Source organism: Lepus europaeus, chromosome 7 (assembly GCF_033115175.1).
Source record: "Lepus europaeus isolate LE1 chromosome 7, mLepTim1.pri, whole genome shotgun sequence".
Taxonomy (NCBI): Eukaryota; Metazoa; Chordata; class Mammalia; order Lagomorpha; family Leporidae; genus Lepus; species Lepus europaeus.
In genome coordinates, this window is record NC_084833.1 from 7,932,558 (window position 1) to 7,951,683 (window position 19,126).

At 38.6% G+C, this 19,126-nt stretch overlaps 1 protein-coding gene and 1 pseudogene across 1 annotated transcript in view; both read left to right on the forward strand.

The window, feature by feature from the left end:
- The first annotated feature begins 3,047 nt into the window (after window positions 1-3,047).
- Window positions 3,048-19,126, forward strand: part of LOC133762929 (steroid transmembrane transporter SLC22A24-like) — a 31,245-nt gene continuing 15,166 nt past the window's right edge. Inside the window, exons 1-4 of the mRNA XM_062195964.1 lie at window positions 3,048-3,481; window positions 10,928-11,031; window positions 12,982-13,136; window positions 13,236-13,404. Of these exons, the coding sequence (XP_062051948.1) occupies window positions 3,080-3,481; window positions 10,928-11,031; window positions 12,982-13,136; window positions 13,236-13,404 (830 nt within the window). The 5' untranslated portion in view covers window positions 3,048-3,079. The remainder of the gene's footprint in view (window positions 3,482-10,927; window positions 11,032-12,981; window positions 13,137-13,235; window positions 13,405-19,126) is intronic.
- Window positions 3,778-6,971, forward strand: LOC133764833 (dual specificity protein kinase TTK-like; annotated as a pseudogene).

Here is a 19,126-nt window from a genome sequence, read left to right on the forward strand (position 1 = left end):
AGTGTACACTAAGTTTTGCTGTAGCAACATTTTTGGAGAAGTCTGTGACTTCACTTAATTTCTTTTGAATTTTTTTTGAAGATTTTATTTATTTGAGGGTTAGAGTTATAGACAGAGGTAGAGACAGAGAGAGAGAGAGATCTCCCATATACTGGTTCACTCCCCAGATGGCTGCAATGGCCAGAGCTGAGCCAATCTGAACCCAGGAGCTTCTTACATGACTCCTACATGGGTGGAGGAGCCCAAGCATTTGTGACATCTTTGGCTCTCCCAGGCCATAGCAGAGAGCTGGATCAGAAGAGGAGCAGCTGGGACACAAACCAGTGCCCATATGGGATGCTGGCACTGCAGGTGGAGGCTTAGCCTACTGTGCCAGAGCACTGGCTGCTTCTTTTATATCCTTATGCACATCTTATAAAATATATTTGTTTTGTTCTCCTTTAATAGTACTGTAGACAATTTAACAATATCTACTAGAATTGCTTTTAGTGACTCGTCTAGGGTAGCAAATTTTTTTTAACTTAGTCAACTTAGGTGTAATATTTACCACCTCACATGAAATATAAGTGTCTTTCCCCCAAACCTTAGTTACAGTGTTTAATTCTGTGTCACCTTGTCTGGGCTGTGTGATCCAGTTCTTTGCTATGGCCTGGCAAAGCAGTAGAAGACGGCCCATGTGCTTGGGTCCTTGCACCTGGGTGGGAGACTGGGAGGAAGCTCCTGGTTCCTGGCTTCAGAATGGCTCAGCTCAGGCTGTTGCAGCCATTTGAGAAGTAAACCAGGGGATGGAAGACCTTTCTCTCTCTCTGTCTCTCCCTCTCACTGTTTGTAACTACCTCTCAAATAAATGAATAAAATCTTAATAAAAAAGAAAGGAAGAAAGCATTAGAAGTGCTTATAACAAAATTGACCCATAGTGAATATTCAGTGGATTGTCAGCTTTGTCATGATTTATATCAGTTTATTCACAGAGTTGTAAATGATTTGCCTTGTTTGATTCTCATCTCACTAGTTTTACATACTGTTAGTGACTTTAGTAAAATGTTCCATTTGAATATCCCCATTATCAGCTGAATTGTGTCACCCCAAAATCCACATGTTGAAATCCCAACCTCCAGCATCTCAAGATATACCTGTATTTGGAGAAAAGTTAAGATGAGGTGGGTAGGAAGGCAGCCTGATCCAATATGACTTGTAGGAAAAGCAAGAGCCATCAGGAATGTGCCTGCAAAATAAGTGAGACCCGATGAGAACACAGCAAGGGCCAGCTACCCACAAGGCAGGCAGAGGGACCTCAACAGTAACCTACCACGTTGACACCCTGATCTTGGACTTCGAACCTCCAGAACTGTGAGGAAATACATTTCAGCCATCACAGAGTGTGCTATTTTGTGATTGCAATCCTGGCAAACAAATCTGCTTTCTAGCACTTTGTAACACTTCCCAGTGATTTCTTAGATTTTCAGCTTTGGAGTTGCTCCATCAAAGTCAAGGTGGACAGGAATCTGTGTTTCAAACTGCTCCAAGGATAATGAATTAAAAGGGAAAGGACAAGAGCCACCAGTCTGCAGAGTCAGTTCTAGAGGCTTTGTTGGTTTGCTTGGTTTGGTTTTTATAATCAACCTATTTTATTATTGTCCTGCATGTTTCTTAGCTTCTGGCTTTGGAATATCCTGTAGGTGAGCAGTGATTTTCTTCCCTTTTACCGTAATTAAATACTTGTTATTTTCATCTGTAAACAGGCCTTTTTCCATTCTGTCGCCTACTACTTCATTGTCTCATTAATATCTCTTCCATTGTAAGTACAAGTTCATTTAAACAGGGATAACTCCCCAGCCCTGTGGCATCTACCCGGGAATCATTAGATGTTTTCTATTTATTTCTTTCAGAGCAGATTGTCTAACTTCCTTGTGGTTCTCTTATACCTTTCAATGAAATTATTTATGTACCTATCTCTTATGAATTGAAAGATGAGACCTTGTAACAGGTTTATGATTCATAATTTATTTATAAATGTATATATAAATATGTATTTATCTATAAGTAATATATATTATTATGCATAATCTTACATATAAATACATAAATAAATATATGATATATTTATATATAAATATAAGTATATATTAGTGAGTAAAATCACTTTATAACAGTAAAAGCAGATAGTAAAAGTGCTATTAGAATCACTCAATAAATCTATTAAAATAAATTGCATACAAGTACAACTTCCATCTTCCTTGCCTTGTGTCCTTATTTCAGTATTGCAAAACTCTTAAAATCAGTGTCACTGGTATTATTTAACTGAAGCTGGAGTTTGCTTACCAAAGGTTAGGATTACCAGTGAACATTCCAATTTGCTTTATTTTAACTAAGGATCCTTTCATTAACTTTTATTCGAACTTCAGGTCCTAGAAAAATCCTGGGTCTGTTCTTGGCAGAGGAACATCATCAGGCAGCCCCTTGTGGGTCTCCAACACCCCTTTCTGAAAACAAAGACAAGCCACTGAGCGTGATTACTTCAGGTCACATGGAGATTACATCCATGTGAAACCCACTCAACTCCCATGAAGCTCAGGGCTCAGCGTCATTCAGAGTTTTTTGTGTAGGAAGTCGCATTGCCAAATAACTACATCTGTGACTTTTTTCAACCTCTTGGCTACCTAAAATCAAAGAAGTTGAAGAAACTCCTGTCTCTGCTCTTCTACAGTGCTGAGACCTGACCTATTGAGAAAGTGGGGCCCGGGAGTGCAGTGGAGGATGGGCATAGTTTGGGCTCTTCACCCGCATGGGAGACCAGGAGGAAGCACCTGACTCCTGGCTTCGGATTGGCGCTGGCTGTAGCACGCTGGCTGTAGCACTTTGGCCATAGCGACCATTTGGGGGGTGAACCAACGGAAGGAAGACCTTTCTCTCTGTCTCTCTCTCTCTCACTGTCTAACTCTGCCTGTCAAAAAAAAAAAAAATAGAAAATGGGGCCAAGATCAACACAGCACTAGAGGACTTGGAAACATTTTCTTCCTCTGAACTTATCTCCATAGAGTCACAGTGCTTCACCCTGGAGATAACCTGCTTAGCCTCAATGGCCTTCGATGTGCTCCTGGAACAAGCTGGAGGTCTGGGGAGATTTCAGATCCTTCAGATGGCTCTCTTTTTTGTCGCCAATATTATAGCATATCCTCATATTCTGTTGGAGAACTTCACTGCCGCAGTCCCTGGGCATCGCTGCTGGGTCCCCCTCCTGGACAACCACACCGCCTCTGGCAATGACTCTGACATCCTCAGCCAAGACGCCCTCCTGAGAGTCTCCATACCGATAGACTCAAACCTGAGGCCAGAGAAGTGCCGTCGCTTCACCCATCCCCAGTGGCAGCTCCTTCATCTGAACGGGACCTTCCCCAATATAAGTGAGTCAGACACAGAGCCCTGTGTGGATGGCTGGGTGTACGATCGGAGCTCCTTCTCCTCCACCATTGTGACTAAGGTAAGAGTCTTCATTTAAATCTTCTGCCTATAAAGAAGTAGTGAAGGTGTTTGGAGTTAACACGAAGAATGTATTTGAACTTCTGTTATCCATTGTATCCCACATGATACTGTAGTCAGACCTTTCTACATTCATTCAGTAGTTAGCAATTGCTTTTTGCCTGTACTACAATAGTCAAGTGTACTAGTATTGAGTTTAATGATCAAACTATACAGAAATCTACCAACAAAACTTAATCTATTAAGGAAACCTACAATTTTTCAGCTGTGGTTGATGAGGTGTTGGGCAATACAGAAATGGAGGCTAAGGATTTAAGTGGCAGAGAATTGGCGATTGATTCCATAATGAACAAGTAAGAGATACAAAAATAAATTTAAAAATGAAGAGCTAATTAATGAGCTGAGCTTTAAAAAAGTTCCAGCTGATACTACAGATAATTCAGGAACTGACCACCAAATTATGCTGATGGCAAACAACCTAGAGGACTTGTTGACCTTCTTGCCAAACTAGGGAAACAGTGTCCCCCTAAATAGTGCCCTTTTAAATAAATTGATTGGAAATGAAAATCAAGCAATTGAAGCACTTCCTTCAAATATATATGGCAAAAATGGAGTTTTGCTTGGGTTGAATTCTAGTGAGATTTGCTGAATTAAAAGCTATTCAAGAATTATATGATACCTGTGTCTACTTTCAAATGGCCAGAGAAAACTACAAGAAATTCACTTTTGTGCATATACACAGTTTGAACTGTCACAAGGTAAGTTCAGAAAAAGTAAAAAAAAACTTCTTTGCAAAGCTGTAGAAAGTAGAGCAGTACCACCAGAAATGCTGGAAATTGCCATCCAAAATTTAAGCCTCTAGAAAAAACAGCTGCATTCAGAGAAGAATAAGAAAATTTTGTCAGCACCTACAATATTAAGTGCCTAAGAATTATTATACAGCTTGCTTGGACATTTATAGTAAAGGAACATTAATTGTGATGCTGGAGGACAAGCTACTAAAGCCAAGTTTTTGTATGATAGACTTTGCCCCCACAAGATGCAGAAATAGGTCATCAGAATCCCTTGAAACAAACTAATAAAACTAAACGATGGTGTCCATTTGGAAGAGTCCTAGTTAACCTTCTACATAGCCCAGATCATCATCTGAAGACAGATATGTCAGTTGTGATAAACTTTACAAAAAGACAGATCTTTGGATCATAATACAGTGATTTGATTGTGCCTGGATTTAAGTCAAGTGGAAATGATTCATGTTAATTGAGAAACTTTAAGTCTGTCAAAAATATCCATTCCAAGGAAGCTTTGGTATCAGATGAAAAGAGTTATGAATTTACTACTGATTCAGTAACCCTGAAGAATAAAACTGACTCAAGTCTTCTAACTGAAGAGCATCAAAAACTAAAGATTCCAGAAAGTAACCAGAAGCAATGGCAATGTAAGAGAAAGAATGTGTGTGTCAAGGGTTCTGCCACATTTTCATATCAGTGGCATGTTCCAGAGCCAACCCTGAAGGTTGATACAGTGCAGAAACGTACCACTATTGAGCAACATTGAGGAGGTTCAAATAAGTTATTTCTGGTACTGAATGAAAATAAACAGATACATGGCATAAAATATGTAAACTTCAAATAAGCAGATAACCAAACTGTGGGTGGACTAGCTTATTTGAATAAGTTATAGCAATGCACTGATAAGATCACCTACCTTTATGCTTATGAAATCACAGATCATTACATCTGCTTGGTAATGGGGTGTGGAAAGATTGATGTTAATAGTTGGCTTGTGAATGGAAGAGGAGGGAGTGGGAGAGGGGAGGGTTGTAGGTGGGAGGGAAGTTATGGGGGAGAAAAGCCATTGTAATCCATAAGCTGTACTTCAGAAATGTATATTCATTAAATAAAAGTTAAAAAAATAGTTGGCTTAAAAAATCCAACAATCCATGGGAGTGCAAGAATTACTGGAAAATATGTTGGAGGCAGTACACACAATCCATCAATGTGACATTTTTCACAGTGATCCGAATCCTGCCAAATTTCTGATAGTGAATGGAATGCTAAAGCTAACTGACTTCTTAATTGCAAACCAAATGCAACCAGATACAAATATTGTTAAAGATTCTCATATTGGCACAATTAATTATATGCCACTAGAAGCAACCAAAGATATGACTTCCTCAAGAGGTAATGGGAAATCCAAGTCAAAGCTAAGTCCCAAAAGTCATTTGGATATGGCTGAAAATCCAATGAGAGTATTTCAGGCATGGAAAACCAAGACATAGTGCCAAAAACTGTTCTGTGTGAAGGATCTCTGTGAGATCCCAGTGGAAAGAAGGGGCCATCAAAGAAGGATGTACTTTTCTCTGAAGGAAAGAGAGAACTTCCACTTTTCATATAGCCCTGTCTAAATACCTATGAAGTTTGTGGACTCTGAAGGCTTCCATAGCCTTGGAAGCTCATAGCAAGAGCCTCAAGTGGTCACTGATGTAAAAAATAAGAGTGTTTGGGGCTAGTGCTGTGGCACAGCAGGTTAAAGTCCTGGCCTGAAGTGCTGGCATCCCATATGGGTGCTGGCTATAGTCCTGGCTGCTCCACTTCCAACCCAGCTCTCTGCTATGGCCTGGGAAAGCAGTAGAAGATGGTCCAAGTTCTTGGCACTCTGCACCCACATGGAAGACCCAGAAGTAGCTCCTTACTCCTGGCTTCAGATTGCCTTAGCTCTGGTCCTTGTGGCCATTTGAGGAATGAACCAGCAGATAGAAGACTATTCTCTCTGTCTCCCTCTCTCACTATCAATAACTCTACCTCTCAAATGAATAAATAAAATCTTAAACAAACAAACACAAAAACTCATCCAGATAACCAAATGTCTAAGGGAGCCACTGGTGAAGTGAAATATGTTCTGGACCAACTTGTTCTGAATTCTCCTATCTCTATTTTGAAAGATGCTAAAATTTTTTATGAACATATATGAGCACTGTAGTAGTGGTAAAAGCCATGATTCTTCACCATCCAAAACTTCTGAAAAAATTGAAAAAAAGATGATGTGCTACCCATAAATTCTCATATAACACTATATAATATATTAGACTTACTCTTAATTATTGGTGGAAATAAAGTCTTGAAAACAGCTTCATTCTGAAATGTTATCAGCAAAAGAATGTAGTAGACTTATCCTCAAAAGAAAACTAAAAATAACCACCACTATATACATTAAATTGTAGAATTGTTTTCCTGTTGTATGCTTACCTGTATAATGTAGTTGATAGTATTTCACACTTGGAATAGTGGGTAGACAGCTGAAATATATTCTGAAGAGCTATGTAAATAAAGCTTCACATCATGACAGTAAAATTTCAAAGTTGCAAAATTATTTTTTCAGGCATACATTTTGTTGGCATGGCAGCACAGTTCTTTATTAAAAACAATTGGATTAAGAGAAGACATGAAAATGGATGTTGGCCAATTAATTTTGGAGGAAAAAAATCCTAAAGGATTTGAGTTCCTAAATATATACAGTTCTTTAAGTACTTATGGTACTGATAATGTACATATTTGTATGTCTATACTTGGTTCTCTCATTTTTTCCTTTGATTCTTCATAGCATCCATTATTTTTTTATGTTTAGAGTACAATATTGTATCCTGTGGTGTAAATTGTGTGCTGTGCTCTCAGTGTGTGCCTTGCCTGGTAATAGGTAGTTATAAACTTGGCCTCAGAGACCCTTGACTGAATCCAATAGCTTAGTTGAAGTTTCAGGGACAGTATCCCTCATCCAAAAATCTGACAAACAAATGCTGCAACTCCAAAACATTTTGAATGCTGATATAACACCACAAATAGCAGGCATGCTGAAAACATTGTATAAAAATTATCTTGATGGAACTGGCACTGTGGTGTAGCGGGTAAAGCTGCCACCTGGAATGCCAACTTCCCATATGGGCGCTGGTTCAAGACCTGGCTGCTCCACTTCCAATCCATGGAATGGCCTAGGAAAGCAGTAGAAGATGGCCTAGGTCCTTGGGCCCTTGCACCTACATGGGAGACCCAGAGGAAACTCCAGGCTCCTGCCTTCGGATTTGCCTAGCTCCGGCCATTGTGGCCATTTGGGGAGTGAACCAGTGGATAGAAGACCTCTCTCTCTCTCTCTTTCTCTCTCTGCCTCTCTGAAACTCTGCCTTTCAAATAAAATAAATAAATCTTTTTAAAAAATTACCTCAAGGCTCTGTTTATAAAGGGTCTATGAAACATAAATTGATTTTATATTTAGAGTTGGATCCTAACCCCAAATTATCTCATTTGCACATATGTATATATTCCGATATCCAAAAAATTCCAAATACTTCTAGTCCCAAGCATTTCATATAAAGGCAACTCAACTTGTATCATCATAAAATATTCTTTTCCCAATTAAAAAGCATTTTAATAAACTTTTTTAGAGCATTTTTAAGTTTTCAACAAAATTAATCAAAATATAAAAAGAGTTCAGTTCCCATTTACCCCCATGCCCAACCCATGTATAACCTCTTTGACTACAAGCATCCCTAAGATCAACATCCCATACCATAATGGCACATTTGTCAGAATCCATGACCCTGTGTCAATGCACCAGTGTCCCCAAATTCCATACTTTAAGCTTTTTTCTTGGCATTGTCTATTCTATGGATTTTTTCTTTTTTTTTCTTTTTTCTTTTTTATTTTTTATTTTTTTTAACAGGCAGAGTACACAGTGAGAGAGAGAGAGACAGGGAAAAAGGTCTTCCTTTTATCGTTGGTTCACCCTCCAATGGCCGCTGCGGCCGGCGCGCGGTGCTGATCTGAAGGCAGGAGCCAGGTGCTTCTCCTGGTCTCCCATGGGGTACAGGGCCCAAGCACTTGGGCCATCCTCCACTCTACTCCCGGGCCACAGCAGAGAGCTGGACTGGAAGAGGGGCAACCGGGACAGAATCCGGCGCCCCGACCGGGACTAGGACCTGGTGTGCCAGCGCTGCAGGCAGAGGATTAGCCTATTGAGCCACAGTGCCAGCTATTCTACGGATTTTGACAAATGTGCAATCACGTCTATCATAATACCATAAAAATAATTTCTCTGCCCTGAAAACCCTCTATGCTCTGCCTGTTCATTGCACCCTTCTCCCAGCTCCTAGCAATCACTGATCTTTTTACTTTCCATAGTTTCCATCTTTATCAAGATGTCATTTAAATGAAATGAAACAATATGCAGCATTTTAAGATTCCTCCAGGTATTTTTCATTATGTCTCACTTTTTAGTATTAATGTATGTATGTATGTTTGTATGTACCACAAGGTATCTGTCCATTGACATGTTGAAAGACCTCTGGATTACTTACAGGGTTTGTTAATTGTGAATAAAGCTGTTGTGAACAAAACAAACCAACCCCAAAAGTAATTGAAATAAAAATGTTATTCTAGGCCAATGTTTCTGAGTACTTACTGAAAATTGATGCAGAGGGCAAGCAAATGGGAACCTCTGGGTGTGGAATCCAGACGTTAGTATTGTTGAAGCTCTTCAGTGGATTCAATGTATGGCACATACAAATGGCCAACAGATATATGAAAAAATTGGTCAATATCACTAGCTAGCATAGAAATGAAAATAGAGACCACAAGGAGATATCACCTCACCCCTGTTAGAATGACTATTATCAAAAAGTCAAAAGGTGCAAATTCTGTCCTGGATATTGAGGAAGGAGACTGTAAATTAGTATCACCACTAAGGGAAACAGTATAGAGATTACTTTATAAACTGTAAATAGAACTGCCATATGATGCAGCAACCTCACTACAGGGTATATATAATACATATATATTAAATATTATATTATAATAATATATAATATATTATATAATACATATAATATATTATATATTATAATATATATGTATATTATGTATTATATTATTATAATATAATATATAATATATATGCATATATACATATATATGTATATAATACATTAACATATAATACATATATTACATATATTACATATAATACATATATAACATATATATAAAATGCATATTATATATGTAATATATATACATATATAATATATGTATATGTATATGTATATATTATATTACATATATTATATATTATATTATATATTCTATATATATTCTATATATATTCTATATATATATAATACATATAATATATGTATTAAAGAGATACCTGCTCCACCATGGTTATTGCTGTTGACAGTAACCAACATAGAGAATCAACCAAGATGTCCATCATAAGCTGAATGGATAAAGGAAATGTGATTTACACAAAACAGAATTCCCTTCAGGCATTTAAAAAATCCATTAGCATCAAAATGGAGAAAACATGCTAAGTGAAGAATGTCAGACAGAGAAGGACAAATATTACATGCTCCCCCTCTTTTGTGACAGCTTACAAAAACCTCAATATGAACACAGAATGTAGATTACTAGAGGCTTGGGGAGATGAGAGGAACAGAGGGAGTTTGAATTGGCAGTGGTTTATGGATTGTGACAAATATGTAGGATTTTAATAATAGTGGAAGCTGCATATGTTCTACATGGGAACTCTTTCTATAGCTCTAAAATTTTTTTAAAAATTTTAAAACAATTGCAAAATTAAAAGTTTTAAGAACAAAAAATGGATTAATTTAGTAGTTAAATATAAGCTGTTGGGTGATACATTAATGACACAGTGAAGATTTCCTAGGAGAGAAAAAAAACACATTTTTACCATTGTTTATATTTTGGTAACTGAAGGTTTTTTTTTAAAAAAGATTTATTTATTTATTTGATAGGCAGAGTTATAGAGAGAGAGGCAGAGACAGGGATCTTCATCTGCTGGTTCACTCCCCAGATGGCTGCAACAGCTAGGGCTGAGCCAGGCCGAAGCCAGGAACCAGGAGCTTCATCTGGGTCTCCAACTTGGGTGCAGGGGCTCAACCATTTAGGCTATTATCTGCTGCTTTCCCAAGCACTTTAGCAGGGAGCTGGATTGGAAGTGGAGCAGCAAGACAATAACTGCAGCCCATATGAGAAGACAGTATCATAAGTGGTTGCTTAACCTGCAAGCACCTTAAACCACAACACCAGCCCATGAAGTTTCTTGCAATTACATTTTATATGATTTTAATTATGGTACCCCAAGAATGTGTTGACCTTAATGCAGTAAAGGGAGTTGATGCATCAGTGGAAAACTGATAAATACATGTAGACACGTGGTTACAGACTATTGGAAGGGTATGAGGTGAAAGAGGCTTGCATTTGAAGGATTGAAATTAGTTCAGTATTTCTAGAGTGTGGACAACCAGAGGGGAGTGTTTGTAGACCAGGCTGGAGAGAAAGGCTGGACCCCATAGCAGGAGATTGTATATTTCATATATAGGCATTCCAGCATAGGGCTTAAACTCTCCTAAAACTGCTGTGCTGTTTCCTCCCAGTGGGACCTCGTCTGTGAGTCTCAGTCACAAAAATCAGTGGTTCAAACCCTGTTCATGAGTGGGTCGCTGCTGGGAAGTCTGATATTTGGCTATCTTTCAGACAGGTAAGTGTCACCTCACTTTATTTTGGGCTGTTGATCACATGATCCACACATGCATTTATTTATTTTAGAAATATTTGCTGAGCTTATGTTCTGTGCTTTATATTGTACTGCATACTCACTTCCGTTTCTGAACTCAGGGAACTACAACCAAATATGAATATTTGCTATGTGACTTAGAGATGATAATTTGGTGTGATTAGTCTGTTCATTGTGTGTATGAAGGAAGACATAGGAAGCTATCTAAATCCAATTCAAACAAGTTTCAGGAGTGATTTTACAAGCATATTCTTGTATATGAGTTGTATGAGTGGGGATAGTTCAATAAAAGCAGAAGAGGATTTTAGGCAGAAGCTTCCTGCGTGTTCAATAGCATAAATTTGTGAAATGGTGTTCTTGACCTTGGCAAGACCCTGTGAGATACATGATGGACACCTGAAGATGGGTCATCATTTTGTACCTGCAGCATGGGTATACATGTGCACTAGGTAGTCATCTTTACAAAATCTGTTGGTTGTGAAGCAAAATGGCCCTGATGGTATGGTAAGATATTACACCTGTAACCTGAGAGCTGATCCTTGTGAAATAGCCCCAATAGATATTCTTGCAACCCTGAATGTAGGACGACACCACTTGTGTATGACAGTTTGGGGGCTTGTTTCCTGGCAGGACTCTTTCAGAAGGAGGCAGTCAACCATGGCTGTCCCTCAAGCATGTCTCTCCCAAGTATGCTCAGAGGACTCAGATGCTCAGGACCTTCCAGGAGTCTTAGTTAAATGCTGGGACCTTTAAGTCAGCACAGTGAAGTATTACATGTGTACATATCTGGTTCATGTTCCCAGTTTCAGACTCAGGTCTTTGTACTACAATTCAAACTGTAGAATGAATGAATGAATAAGTGAATGAATGAAATGATTTAATGAAATGTGCATAAGATTTCTTGGAATATAAGTACAGGTTATCCTTATTAACAGTAGAAAGAGAAAAACGTGACATATAATATGGATTTATTTTTTAATGTTTGTTTATTAAGAGAGAGAGAGAGAGAATATGAATGAATCTTCCATTGTTGGTTTACTTGCCAAATGCCTCCAACAACCAACAATGGGCTTAAGTTGAACCCAGGACTGCAGAACTGCAGCCAGCTCTCCCAAGTGGAGGCAGTGGCCCAAACACATCACCAGCTGCCTCCCAGAACGCATTAGTAAGAAGCCAGATAAGAAGTAGAGCAGACAGGGACTGGAACCAGCACTCCCATATAGATGCAGGCATCCAAAATGGCAGCTTAACTCACTGCTGCACAGTGCCTACCCTCTCATAAAATTTGTATTCATCAATAAAAAGCAATTATCACATGCAAAAGATAGAGGAAGTATTATATGATATAGGATTATGTGTTACAGGTTTCAAATTTTTCTGAAGATCAAAAGCTAACAAATTAATATTTGATGTCAAAAGTTGTCTTACTAAATATCTTGTGTGGGAGTAGGGGCTATGACTAGGTACAAATGGACTGCTTCTGTAGGAACAGTGTTGTATTTTGACCTGGGCCTGGTTCATTGGGTACATTATTTAATGAAAGCCCTTATCTTTTCAGTGCAGAGACCAAAGTACAGATATATTGATGCCATTCTTTATTGCTCGACACAACATATTAGCCCTCTATCTTCAGTGTATATATTTTGTGACAGATATTTGTGATAATTTTGCATATTTCATTTACTTGTATACGGTTTCACCTGGAGCCAGAGTCTTCCCAGTTATGGTTGGCTGAGAGACTGACAACAATCTTATACTGACAGGGAGGTTTTTTTTTTATCTATGATTTATTTATTTCATCAGGTCACCAGTGGAATGTTCCATTTGTTAATGTTTATCCTACATTTCAAGATGCATCATCTTTTGTCAAGTTTTCCATGCATTATTTTTCTCCCTAAATAATTTATTTCTTAGGTATGGGCGGAAGGGGATATACACATGGTGTCTCCTCCAGATGGCCATCTCTGACACCTGTGCAATTTTTGCCCCCACCTTCATCATCTTCTGCACTCTACGCTTCTTGGCTGGGTCCTCTATTGGAATTATTATGTCAAACTCTTTAATTCTCAGTAAGTCAATAATTTGAGGCTCTCATTTGATCTATACCTTGAATTCAACTTGAGATTATTTTTGTCTAAATTTGTAATTGTGTATATGTTTTCTTCCAGTAACAGAGTGGACCATGCCCAAATCACAACATATAGGAGTAACGCTAACATTTTGTTCATTCAGTATTGGGCAGATGCTTCTGGGAGGATTAGCTTTTGCAATTCGAGACTGGCACACACTGCATCTGACTGTGTCTATACCTTTGTTTGTCCTCTCATTGCTCTCCAGGTATGGACAACCACAGGGGAGACTGTGGTGGGATAAGAGAGGAAAATCCCAACACTTAAGATCTGTTTGGTCCCTGACATGATCCTGAGCCATGATTCTGATTCACACCTTCCGTGCAACTTGAGATGTAAAAGAGGGAAAGAGTGATGTTTCCCCTGGGAGGCTGGCTCATGGTAGTCATTACTGTGGTACAGTAAAGACAGAATTATTTATGAAATCATTTAATAGAAAAGATATCCACTTAGACATGAAGCAAAGTATGTTTTCTTTTTTATTTATTTATTTTTTGACAGGCAGAGTGGACAGTGAGAGAGAGACAGAGAGAAAGGTCTTCCTTTTGCTGTTGGTTCACCCTCCAATGGCTGCCGCGGCCAGTGCGCTGCAGCCGGCGCACCGCGCTGATCCGAAGGCAGGAGCCAGGTGCTTCTCCTGGTCTCCCATGGGTTGCAGGGCCCAAGCACTTGGGCCATCCTCCACTGCACTCCTGGGCCACAGCACAGAGCTGGACTGGAAGAGGGGCAACTGGGACAGAATCTGGCGCCCCGACCGGGACTAGAACCCGGTGTGCCGGCGCCCCAGTGGAGGATTAGCCTATTGAGCTGCAGCACCGGCAAGAGTATGTTTTATTTAGCACTAAGAATTAACATGGAGATGGCTTCAGGCGAAATTGCAAAATAGGACCTCCAAAAGTTGGAGCCTAAATGAAAGTCACACATAACTGGCAAAAGGTTGTCAGAGCCACCATGTTCAAAACTCTGTAAGCTCAAAGAATTTTTATTTCAATAAAAATGCTCAAATACCAGTAAAAACAGTGAGAATGAGGATGTTTTAACATATACCATTACACTCCCTACTCTACAGGTGTGTTATACTCTTGAAGGAAAAAATGACTTATATTCTTGGTATTAGAGGGATAAGAATTGAGTTGTTTCACAGCCTCATCCATAAATAGCTGTCATTATTTCAACAATCTGTTGATTTGCCTAAGAACCCATTGTATTTGACCTGACTTAAAACTGCCCAGAGTAGGAAAAAAAAAAAAACAACAACAACAGTTATTTCACTGGAGTATCTGAGGCAAGGTTCTGCAGAGCTGTGGGGGTACGGTAGAGATGTTGTAGAGCGTGGAGATACACAAAGGCCTTGTAGAAAAAGGGAACTAAGCACATAGTGTTCATCGTACCTACTGGCAAGATTAGCCCTAAACCAAAAGGAACGCTGTTTGGTAGAGAATGGATGAGCTGGAGTCCTACTCAAGCCACAGAGATGTGAAGCATTTCCTGCTGGATACGCCTGCAGTCCTCACAGTGCCACAACACATTTTGCAGAGCTTAAGGCTTACCCCATGTCTCTATCAACCCAAAGAAAGAGCCTAACACATGTTATAACTTCCCCCACTCAGGCTTTTGCTGCACAGTGCCTTCTTGAGAACCTATCCACTCAGGATTCTGTAAAGCAATCAAGATCTGCCCCAAGATATTCATCCAACCCAGCCATACAAACTACTAGAGTATCCCTGCCACCCTCGTAGTGTCCCAGGAAGCACTGGGCAACCTTCCCTGACTAGCTAAGCCTACTGAGGCCACTGTATAACTGTCAGGCAGCCCCACACACCCTCCTTCAAACCCAAAAAAGCAGCCTGACAGCCTGTTCTCTGACTGTTGGCCCCAGCCGTTCACTCATGACAGCAGGAGACATCAGAGCAGCACCTCTTACACAGCAGTGGACGTGGAAAGCAACTAAGCAGCCAAGCAGCCAATCCTAAACAGTTTGGTCCAATGAGGCGCTGGGAATCACATGAGTGTACCCACCCAAGTATCCAACAAGCAGCTGGGCAGCACACCCTGAGCAGGTCATTCCAGAAGCTCTGAAAAGCCAGCCATACAGCCTTAGGACATTGATGGGCATCCTATCTGGGCCTCCTGGTAAAACCCAGTTCCCAAGTGGCTTTCAAATTCTGTCAAGCAGTTTTCCCCATAACCAGGTGCCATATTGTGGTGTACCCACCTGAGCAGCCTCCATGCCCAGTAGGCATGTGGGAACTGATCCTGCCCCTCCTCTGCTACTACACCAGCCACATGACACCTGAATTGACTGACAGAGGGGCCTAAGTCCTATACAAACCATGGAAATTGACTGGCACACAGCACCTGGAGCCAGACATACTGTGACCAGAGTGACTAGTTAACCCACCCCAACCAAGACAGCCACATCCTAGGTGATCATACAATTCCAGCAGCACAGGTCACTAAGACAGTGACAGACATTGTCAAAATTGATTCCAGCCAAAGAAGCAACACAGATGCTATATCAAATACCAGAACCAAAGCAAGTGAAGTCTACTCCACCAATACCCTTGTATATAGCACCAGGATAAAGTAATTCATTATGAAAATTTCCTTAAAAATTGAGAATAAAAGCAATGGATCAGTGAAGCATATAATGAACACAGGGACACAACAAGCATGAAATAACAAGGTAACGTGATGCCTTGAAAGCAGCATGGCAACCATCAACAGATAACAAAGCAAAAAAGGTTGATGATTGCCTGAAAATGAATTCGAAGTAATGGCTTTAAGGAAAGTCAGTAAAATAGAAAAGAATATAGTCATACAATTGAACTAAATTAGGAAGAGAATACATGATCTCTATGATAAATGGATAATTAACAAAAAAAGGAACCCAGGAGGACTCTTGGAGCTAAAGAACTTGGTAAATTAAATTAAAAATACAGTGAGAGACTCAACAATAGACTGCATCAAGCAGAAGAAATATACATTTTCAGACAGAGGGTGGGTAGTCTGAATTTAAAGACAGAACTTTGGAAATAATCCTGTCAACAAAAAGAAAAGAAAATCAAAGAGAACAAAAAGGTAGTATGAGTTAAGTAAGACTTGTCTCCTGAAAACTCATACAGATAGTTAAACTCTGGTGTCTTAATGTTAGTGGTTGATGGAAGCATGGATGGAGACCTCATCCAATTGTGGCAGATGGGAGATGGTTCCAACGGGAAGTACTTGGGTCCTTGGTGGTGTCTGAAAAGTTTTAAATAACTTAACAATGAATTTCAAGGGCCTAGAAAATCAACTCCAAAATAAGTAGAAGGAAATAAACAATACTGATTAGAGCATAATTAGAAAAGATAAAGAAATATCAATGAAATGAGAAGTTGGATTTTTGAAAAAGATTTATGTATTTATTTGAAAGGCTGAATTAGAGAGTGAAAGAGGCAGGTACAGATTTTCCATCTGCTGGCTCACTCCCCAGATGAAGGCACAGCAGAGGCTGTCTTCCACATGGGTGCAGGGGCCCAAGGACTTGAGCCATCGTCCACTGATTTCCCAGGGGCATTAGCAGAGAGCTGTGGCAGAAGAGGAACAGCTGGGTTTCAAACCAGTGCAGATAGGATGTCAGCATTGCAAGCGGTGGCCTAACCTGTTTTGCCACAAGGCCAGCCCCAAAGTGGGTCTTTTAAAAGACTAATTAATAAAAAAGGATGAATGCTAATAAAATCAGAGGTGAAAAACCTTATTACAGATGATACTAGAGAAATACAAAGAATCATTAGGAACTTTTATGAACACTCAATGACTACAACTTGGAAAACCTAGAAGAAATGGGAAGTCTGGAAACATAAACACAGTTGAATCATGAAAATAAAGAAAACCAAAACAGACCAATAACTAATGATGAGATTTAATCAATTATAATTAGGATCTCAACAAAGAAATGCCCAGGACAAGATGGTTTCAGTGCAACATTCTAAAAACTCTTATGGAAGAACTAAAGAAATTCTCAAATCATTCCAAAAATCTGAAGGGAGGGTAGGAGAAACTCTTACAAATTCATTATCAACTTCAGTATTACATTGATTCTAAAACCAGAGGAGGAGATTAAAAAAAATGAAACCTACAAATCAATATTCCTGAAGAACATAGATGCAAAAATGCTTTTAAAAACTCTAACAGGTCAAATACAGCAACACATCAAAAAGATCATTCACTCTATCCCAAGGATGCAGGAATGCTTTAACATATGCAATTCAATAAATATCCTGTATCATATCAACAGAAAAAAGACAAAAATCATGTTACCTCAATAAATGCAGAGAAACTATTGGATAAAATACAACATCCTTTCATGTTAAGAAAAAAAGCCTTAAACAAATTAGGTTTAGAAGGAACATACCTCAACAAAGAACAGACTATATTTATCAAGCCCGCAGCCAGCATCATTTTGAATTGGGAGAAGCTGGAAGCATTTCCACTAATACCTGGAACAAGACAAGGATTTCCATTTTTGCTAATTCTGTTCAATAGAGTACTGGGATATTTAGTCAAAATCTAGGCAAGAGAAAAAATACTAGGCATACAAATAGTAAAGGAGAAAGTAAAATTATTCTCATTAGTAAATGATATGTTTTCATATATAAAGAATCCAAAAAAAAAAAAAACCCAAGGGCTTATTAAAATTGATGAGTGAATTCAGCAAACTTGCAGGGTATAAAATCAACACACAAAAATCAGCATTTTATACCCAACAGTGGTTTCACTAAGAAAGAACTTATCAGAGCAATCTCATTAACAGTAACTATAAAACAATTAAATAACTTGGGATAAACTTAACCAAGGATGTAAAAGGCCTCTATGTGAAAATTGCCCAACACCAATGAAAGAAATTGAAGAAGACACCAAGAAATAGGAAGACACCTATGTTGATGGACTAGAAGAATTAACATTATCAAAATGTATATACTATTCAAAATTGCTTTTAGATTCAATGCAATCCCCATGAAATACCAATGTCATTCTTAACAGAATAAGAAAAAGTAACCCTAGAATTCATATGGAAACACAGAAGACTCCAAATAGCCAAAGTAATCTTGAAAAATAACACAGCTGGATGCATGACAATACCAGATGTCAAGACATACTATGGTTCTAAGTAACCAAAACATCATGTTATTGGCAAGAAAAAAGACACTATATAAAAAGTAACAGAATAGAAATATGATTATAAAATTTACTCTCATGAGGTGGTTTTCTTCTAGTAGTCCTTTTTGTTTTAGTGTTTTTGTCATGGAAGGGTGTTGAAATTTGTCAAATTCTTTTTCTGCATAATTGAAAAGATCATATGAATTTTCCTCTCTGTATACTTTTAGTCTGGTGTATTACACTGATCAATTTTTTGTATATTGAACCATCCTTGCTCTCTAGAAAAAAATCCCACTTAGTCTTCATGCATAATCTTTTCAATTTACTGTTGAATTCATTCCTCTAATTTTTTGTTGATGATTGTTTCATCAGGGTTCATAAAGGATATCAGACTATAGTTTTCTTATAGTGTGTTCATCTGGCTTTGATATCAGGGTGATGCTAACATCATAGAATGACAAAAAAGGTCACATGTTGGGTTATTCCATTCATATGAAGTACCCTTGATAGGCAAATCTATAAAGATAGAAAGTAGATCAGGATCCCCGGGGTGGCAGAAGAAGAATGGGGAATGAATGTTAACTTATAGGGGATTGTTTTTAAGGAGGTGATGAGAATTTTTGGGAGTTAGGGAGTGATACTATTTGTAAAACCATGTGATTAATTTTAAGCTACTAAATCTGGAATTTTGTGATTTGTAGATTTTATGTTGATAACAAAAATTTGAAACTTGTATGGATGGTTTGTATTGTTGCTCACTACTCACTGTTTTCTACGATTACTTAGAC